The 8,780-nt window shown below is 34.5% G+C and overlaps 1 protein-coding gene across 1 annotated transcript in view; it reads left to right on the forward strand.

Moving 5' to 3' along the window:
* Positions 1-8,780, forward strand: part of NF1 (neurofibromin 1) — a 244,417-nt gene that overhangs the window by 85,611 nt on the left and 150,026 nt on the right. Inside the window, exon 12 of the mRNA XM_004685158.2 lies at positions 6,723-6,857. Within this exon, the coding sequence (XP_004685215.1) occupies positions 6,723-6,857 (135 nt within the window). The remainder of the gene's footprint in view (positions 1-6,722; positions 6,858-8,780) is intronic.

Consider the following 8,780-nt stretch of genomic DNA (forward strand, 5'->3'; position numbering starts at 1 on the left):
GGCGGTGAGAGGCTTCACCATAGACAGAGTGGGGAGCAGAACAGGCAGATCGACGAAGTACACTGCTGAGGGGAGCAGCGGGCGGGTCAGGAGAGGTCTGGCTCGCCATGTGGTCTCCTCCGGGGCAGGCGGCAGGGGGAATCGAACTCATGCGGAAGTGGCTTCAGATTCTCAGTGCTGTGCTTTAACCAGCTGCGCCACCAGGGAGGGCCTGAGATTTAGTTTTGATTGAGATAAGCGTCCTGTGTCTATTCTCTTACCAGTTGGTGAGGCTGTTGTTAGTTTCTTAACCCTTGTAAATAGATACGTGATTAGATATTGTAAAACATTCCCTAAGACTTTATAGTAGGGTTTCTGATTCAGAAATTTTCTTGTATTTTTTGTATTTCCTTGTATTTTTGTATTTTTTTTCCTTGTATAAATTTTTTAAAAATTTATTTTAAAGTGATAGTCTCCACTTAACGATGTCCTGTCTTCTACTCTAAACTACATTCTTAATCTCATATGAATAAATGAGTCATATTTAAATTTTTTGAGCCTTGCAAATGATCTAATTTTCTTACCAATAGTATTTGTAGAATGGGGCCTCCCTCCTGGCATAAGGGTTAAGTCTCAGTACTATCACCACAGAGGTCCACCACAGCACCCTCAGTTTTATCCTTAACCAGAAGGCTGGCGCACATATGGAGCAGCAGACCTCTTCTGTCTTGCCCAACTGCTGCCTTAAGTAGTGTATTTTGGTAATCTGCCTGCTCTGCTCCCCACTCTTGTCTTTGGCGAATACTCTCACCACCCGAACCTCTGGCCCACACCTCAGTTAATTCTATGCAAAAATAAATAAAATCTTTAAAAAATAGGCCCTCCCTGGTGGCGCAGTGGGTTAAAGCACATCACTGAGGGGGCTAAAGCCACTTCCGCATGTGTTCAGTTCCCACCTGCCCCGGAGGTGACCACATGGCGAGCCAGACCTCTCCTGACCCGCCCGCTGCTCCCCTCAGTAGTGTACTTCGCCGATCTGCCTGTTCTGCTCCCCACTCTGTCTCTGGTGAAGTCTTTCGCCGCCCCTGAGCCTCTGGCCTGTACCCCAGTTCTGTATGCATAAATAAATAAATCTTAAAAAAAAATCTTTAAAAAATAGCAGTAATATTTGTAGGGGCCTTCCTGTGGCCTAGGGGTTAAGTCTCAGTGCTGTCACTGCTCCCCCACCTCCCCTCATTGGATCTGTCTATGTTCTCTCTGGTGAATTCTCTCATCCCCACACTTCAAGCCTATACTCTAGTTCTTTTTCAAAGAAAATATTTATAGAATGTAGATTATATGAAAGATAAATGGCTACATAAATGGAAAGTTCCATTTTCTTTCCTACATCTCAGTAAAATGACAACCCAATTAAAAAATGGGAAACTTTTTACATAGAAATTTCTCTCCAAAAATATACACATGACTAGAAAGCACATGAAAGAATGACCATCATAAGCCACAGGGCAATACATTAAAATCACAATGAAATGCTATTTCATACCTACTAGAATGATTGCAGTAAGCAGCAAGTGTTGATGAATGTTTAGAGAAACAGGAACCCTCATACACTGTTGGTTGGGATGGAAAGTATTGCAGTCACTTTGTTAGTTCCTCAAAAGATTAAACATACACTATTTGACTCAGCCTCTAGGTATAAACCCAGCTCCACTCCTTAAGTATATCCTTAAGAGAATTTAAAACATATTTCCACACAAAAACATGGACCCAAATGTTCACAACAGTTTTATTCATAGTAGACTGATAGTAGATGCAACCCAAATGCCCATTAGTTAGTGAATGTAGAATATTCACAGTGTACTAAATTGTAGCATTTCTGTAAAGTGAACTATTTGTTCAGCATTTAAAATAGAAGCACCCGACATATGCTATGAAGTGGATGAACATTATGTTAAATGAAAGAAGCCAGGCACCAAAGAACATATGATCCCATCTATTTATGAAATAAGCAGATCTGTAAATTTAGAAAGTAGATTAGTGGTTGCTGATGTCCAGGAAGGTAGCTTGGGAGGGGTAAGGGAATGATTGCAATATACATGGGGTGGTGTTTTTTTTGTTTTTTTTTTTTTTTTTAGGTTCACAGAGTTTTCTATAATTAGAACTGATGGTTGTACAACTATGAATATATGAAAAATTACAGAGTTGTACACTTCAAATGGATGAGATACCTGGTAGGTGAATGATATCTCAATGAAGTGTTACCAGAAAAAAAAGAAGTGATAACTAGAATTCTTTTGGCCTAAGAAGACACTTTATGAAGAGTTAATCTCTGAAATTCTCAGTAAGCATTTGATTTTAAAAATAAGATGTGTATACCCATGTATGTATACATAAACTAGAGGACAGCTTTCTGGCTGATGTTCTTACTAGGGAAAATAAATAGAAAATTTAACATGAAATAAATTTCTGAGCAAGAAAGTAACTCTAGGAAGTGAACAGTCAGACAGTAAATATGGAAGTGTTGCACTGCTATTTACTGAAGCACAGTGTTGTTAGCCAGTCACCACACAGAGATTCTAGTTCAACTTTGCTTGAAAGCTTCTATATAGACTTCATTACAGGTGGCCAGGAAGTCTGAAAATACAGTGAATATACATAATAAGTAGTGAAGACTTACATTACACCAGTGTTTCTCACCTTGGCATGACTGACATTTTTGTACTGTTTAACTCTTAGTGCATTGTTAGAATCCTGTGCAGTTAGAATCCTGAACAGTGTCTTTAGCCTTTTACCTGCTAGATGCTAATAGGATCACATCCTAGTCATGAAAAATAAAAATGTCCAAGGGTGGTCCTCACATTGCCTCAAATGATTTGTGGCTCTGATATACTTGAGCCTGTATTTTGTTGTAGAAGTAGCAGAAAGTTCATTCTCTGAAAAGGTAAAATAATATCTGTGTTTCTGTACTTTATAACCACCTTGAACTTTGTAGAAAGATGAATTTCTTGTTGGAATCATTTCAATACTTTTTTTCAGGTGGGGAATTCATGTTCTTATCATTCCCAGCCATCAATGATATTTTTTTTTTCCTGGAGCTCTATATCACACTTCTTCCTTTTATTTATTCTTTTATTCACATAATACTGTATTATAAAGTTATATAAATTTCATGTGTTCATTGTTGAGAATCAGAATGTATCTGTACTACATTGTCACTGTCAAAAGTCTGAATCCATCCTCCCTTCCCAGGTTTCCCCATTAGGCCTCCCCCAACCCTGTCTCAGTTCACCAACCCCTGTAACCTTGTCCCCAGTAGCAACACTAATTGGCCTTACAGTTTAAAATTTTATTTTTTATAGAACACTAATTTAGTAAGTAACTTCTGACTTTATATAACCCACAAATGGTCATAAGATGGCATAGCAGATAGTTGAATAAATTTATCCTGGAGTCCTCAGCGTTCTTTTGATTTTCATATCCTTTAGCAGTGGATAGCCTTTTTAAAAACATGTATAAGCATGTGTGTGTTTATGCACTCATGGGTTTATGTTTTGGTAGATCTTTTTTTAATAGCTAAGTTGAGACACAAATAATGTTAAATGAATTACAGTTAGTTACATGGTTAGTGAATAATGAACATCAGTCAAGTGTCTGTGTTCCCTAACTAGTATGTTAGCCTGGAGAAAGCAGGGGCTTTGTCAGGCTTGTGGAGTATTAGTCTCTTGGCCCCTGGAATTGTGTCTTGCATGTACAAGGCATTTAGTACATGTTTGTTGAATGAATTTCTTACTTGACCTACTTTCAGGACACTTCTGCATCTGGTGTGCTTATCTTCTAGAAAGAATTCAATCTAACATTCCACTCCCCATCCAAATGATACATTAAAACTTGAGTTTAGTGTTCCATGTATAATAGAGTAATTGATGAAAGCTATTAGCATGCTCTGTCTATATATCAAGTTTCTATTAATATAGTTTAAGACCATATTAATATCTTTGAGTTTTTAGTTATTTAAACGCTAACCTGTTCACATGAATATTGAGCCATAGCTTCTCCTTTTTTACTTTTATAGTGTTTTTTAAGACTTGAAATACTTAGCACTAATCATTTATTGTTTGAATGCTAAGATAACCTGTTAATAATAGATATATGATTTCTTTCACAAATATGTATTTCTACACACTTTTTTTCCTTAAAATTTCTGCAAATTTTGCTTCTTAAAAGAGATCCTGGCTCAGCAAATACGTTTATACACCTTCTAATTCAGTCATGGTCTTAATTAGCAAACAGTTTGGGCCCATAATAGATTTCTTGAATACTTTGATTCACGATTCCTTGGGCCCCACTGCATACCAGCTTGGATATCTATCAATATCTGCAATATAGAAGATCATCTCTCCTTCTGGTTTACTCCCCTCCCCCAGGTGTTGCTGAGATGCACAGCACCATTTATGTTTTAAGTGTGCAGTCTAATTAGATATGATTTTTAATATATTGTGAAATGTTAACAAAATAAATTCAGTTAGCATCCATCATCTCATATAGATACAAAAAAGTTTTTTTCCCATGTGATGAGAACTTTCAGGATTTACTCTTAACTCTTTTCATATAGATCATACAGGGTGTCAGTGATGGTTATGCTGTTTATTACATACTCATCTTATAACTGGAAGTTTCTACCTACTGTCCTATCAGCAGTGTGTAAAGGTTTCTATTCTCCACATCCTTGGAAGCAATTGTTATTCCATGTTTTTTAATGATAGACATTTAATAGGTATAAGTTCCTATCATTGTGGTTTTGATTTGCATTTCTCCCATGATTTGTGATGTTAAGCACCTTGTCATGTATCTTTTGACCGTTCATATATCCTCTTTGGAAAAATGTCTGTTTAGATCTTCTGTGCTTTTTTAAAATTGTTTTTTATTTTTTTTAGTATTGATATATGAATTCTCATATTTTGGATATGAACCTCATCAGATTCATGGCTTGGCATTTTTTCCATTCTGTAGTTGACACTTCATTTTGTCGATTGTTTATTTTTGTTTTTAGTTTGATATAGCCCCCACTTGTTTTTTATTTTTGTTGCTGTGCTTTAGGTGCCATATCTGAAATATCAGCGCCAAGATCCATGTCAAGGAACTTTCCCTTCTGTTTTAGGAATTTTATGGTTTCTGGTTTTACATACAAGTCTTTAAACAATTTAGAGTAATTTTTGTATGTAGAATCTTTCAAGTCTTCATTCTCAGGTATCCATATTGGAATTAGATTTTCATGCTTTGCCTGAGATTATGAAATGATATAAATAAACTAATGCTTTTTGGAGGTGATTATAAAGTAAGAGGTAATTGTTGTATCTGCTAATTGCAATTGATAGTGTTTCTGTGCAACGACTGCATCAGGGAGGAGAAGTTATATTTAGTAAATAAATTTTGTTCAGTGAAAGTTTCATCTTGATCTAAGATGTCACCTCGACTTATAATGAGGAAAAAAGTCTAATGGGTGCAAACAGCAAAAACAATATTTATTAAATATATTTGGTAAGACATATTTATAGTAGGCCTGTAAATAATAAAAGCAAACATTATTGTAAAATTTGCTATTTTCTGCAGTGACTATATTCTGCATTAATATGTACATTAAATAGCTGTTCCTGTCATGAACATCAGGAACTTTCAGTGTTCTTGGGCATAGTAACAGATGCATATTTTACACTTAAACTTTGAGAATAGCTGTTGTGTGTTGTAAATGTACAGCTTTATTTTATCTTTTAAAGATAGACTGACATGGGTATATAGATGTGGGATATTTTATCTACATGTTTGTATATTTGCTCACATAAAAGCATACATGTCAAGTCCAGAAATTTTTGTTTCCTTTTAAAGGAAAAGAAAAATTTTTATAATAAGAGAGAAGGTGTGGTATTGGATATAAAATATGATTGGTGGGTATTCTTTGAACAATATCCATAATTATAGTATATACACAGAATCCATGGTAGTATCCCATAATTGAAACACATTGTCCTTGATGGAAATTTTCTCAAAGAATTCTCTGTCAGTGTCTTTGAGACAGAATACATATGTTTTATAACTCAAGAGAGATGGAATGCTATTGAAGGCAAAAACAAAACTACAATTAAATTATTAAAAGCACAGATTGCCTATATAGTGTATTTCAATTCTAAGAAGAAGTTAATTTTAGTTTTTAACATCTTTGAAATTGGGAGTGCCTCTTATTCTATGGGTGTCTTATAGTTGACAGTGGTTTTACTTCTGTGTGATAAATCAAATAAAGATACACTTATAACTCATACTGTCCCAGGTTCGAGGAAATAATTCTATATATGTATGTGAGATAAGTGTTTGTTAAATGAGTTTACTCAGTGTATATATATTTGTGAAAGCTAATATTTATAGAATACTAGCTTTTTTACATTTTTGAATTGACTTTTTACATAGGAGTCAGATTTGAAATAAACTTTCAGTATTTTAATAGTTTCATTTTGATTTTGTTAAATTATATAAGAATATAAATATTTCTAAAATAGTTTATTTTTTTTTAAGTTTAATGATATAGTTATATACTGAGTGAATAGTTTACTAATCTCACACACTTGGTAGTATAGAACATGTCTGTTTAATCTTTGAAAGCCTTTTAATAATAGATTCATTTTTGAAAGTTGGATAATTTCCTGAATCTAATATCTGGTTCTTATAAAATAATATAATGTTTTTGTTTTTAGAGTCTTACATTTAAAGAAAAAGTAACAAGTCTTAAATTTAAAGAAAAACCCACAGATCTGGAGACTAGAAGCTATAAGTATCTTCTTTTATCCATGGTGAAACTAATTCATGCGGATCCAAAGCTCTTGCTTTGTGTAAGTATTTTTTATGAAATATTTTGAAATTAAACTTCAGAGATAGGGTTTAACAAAAATGCTAGGTCTATATAAGATACAAAATTATATATTATTCAGGCATAATCCTGGGAGAGGACAAATCAGAGTATTTCCTGTGTCTACATGGTTGTTAATTATTTTTAAAAGATTTATTTATACATACAGAACTGGGGTATAGGCCAGAGGTGCAGGGGTGGTGAAAGGAATCACCAGAGACAGAGTGGGGAGCAGAACAGGCAGATTGACAAAGTACACTGCTGAGGGGAGCAGCAGGCATGACAGCAGAGGTCTGCTGTGCCGTGTGGGTCACCTCTGGCCTGGATCCAACCCATTGCGTCCCCAAGGAGGGTCCTACCCGGTTGTTTTTAGATCTCCATTTGTTACCACCAAGCAATGTATTTTTTTTTTTTGTCTCTTCCTGTCATTTCCTTCTCTTACCACTAACTTTGCTTATAAGTACATACTGGGCAGAGAGGATGAAAGTGGGTGGTGGATAACACTCAATTTTGTCACAACTCTGCTTTTACAGCTTCAGATAGTGTTAGATTTCCTGAGAGCATTACTCTAGTATACAGAATAATTAGGGACTAAGATGTACGTGAGTGATTAAAAGCATGGGCTCTGTAATATGGATGAGTTAGCTTCTCCATGCTTTAGTTTTCTTCTCTGAGGTATTGTGATAATCCAGAGGGATAGTTAAAAGGATTATGATAGTGCATGCCATACTTTAAGGAATAATGTTTAAGTACATAACGACTACTAAATAAATGTTAGCTGTTATTACTATGAATAAAATAGTTAATATTAGTAATGTTAATTTAATATCCCAATTGTAACAGTTATATATTATGAAATTCACAAAATAGCATGTTTAACTTCTGTGAAGTTTCTCTACTCTTTGGAATGCAGCACCCAGAAGGATCTTACTGCTTTTTTTTATTTGCAGGCTTGTTAAGTGTTAAGGTTTTCAGTTTTGGTTACCTATTTTTCAAATTGCTATAGAAGTCATAAATTGATGTCCATAGTTTAAAGAGTTCTGTTAACCCTTGAATTAAAAAAAATGTATGCATGAATAATTTTCTCTGAAGAAAAACAGACTGAATATAAATGGATGAATGAAATGAAAGAATTTTTCAAAGGGTCATTGACCCTAAAAGAAGGCCTATGTTTGTTAAACTCTTCAAAAAGCCCATCCAAATTTGGTAGTCTATTAGAGTTAAATTTTAGCACTTTGGTGTGGAGACATATCATGAGAGCTATTTGTGAGACTGTGGAAGTGATAAAATACCCTTTATCCTCCTTGGTTATAAGTTATTTTATTTTATTGTGCATGTAGTAAGTTAACACCACCTTTTTTGCATAATTATAATTCAGGTTCAGAGAAAGTCATTAGTGCCTTTTGTGTTAAATAATTTATTCAAAAAACTAGAATTTAAGTGAAGCTTTATATTTTCCAAGTGTGAAATACAATGTGCTGAAAAGGGGCATTCAAAATTGAAATTATTTTCTTTGCCGCCATCTAGTGGTTAAGTGACTTTCCTCAGCATTACTATAAGTAAGATTTAAAGTAGACTAAATATTTCAAATATATTTTGCATATAAAAATTCTAAAAGCAAATAAAAGAAGTATAGAAATAACTATGAAATTATCTCAGTGGTACTTTAAAGTAATGAAATGTTACTGTCTCTAATCTCTTTTATTTATATTCTAATTTATAATACTTTTAATTTTTTTTTTAAAGATTTATTTATTTATACAGAACTGGGGTACAGGCCAGAGATGTGAAGGGTGAGGGAATTCACCAGGAACAGAGTGGGGAGCAGAACAGGCAGATCAATGAAGTACACTGCTGAGGGGAACAGCGGGCCGGTCAGGAGAGGTCTGCCACGCCATGTGGATCT

This window comes from Condylura cristata, unplaced genomic scaffold, assembly GCF_000260355.1.
Source record: "Condylura cristata isolate star-nosed mole 26May11 unplaced genomic scaffold, ConCri1.0 scaffold00017, whole genome shotgun sequence".
Taxonomy (NCBI): domain Eukaryota; kingdom Metazoa; phylum Chordata; class Mammalia; order Eulipotyphla; family Talpidae; genus Condylura; species Condylura cristata.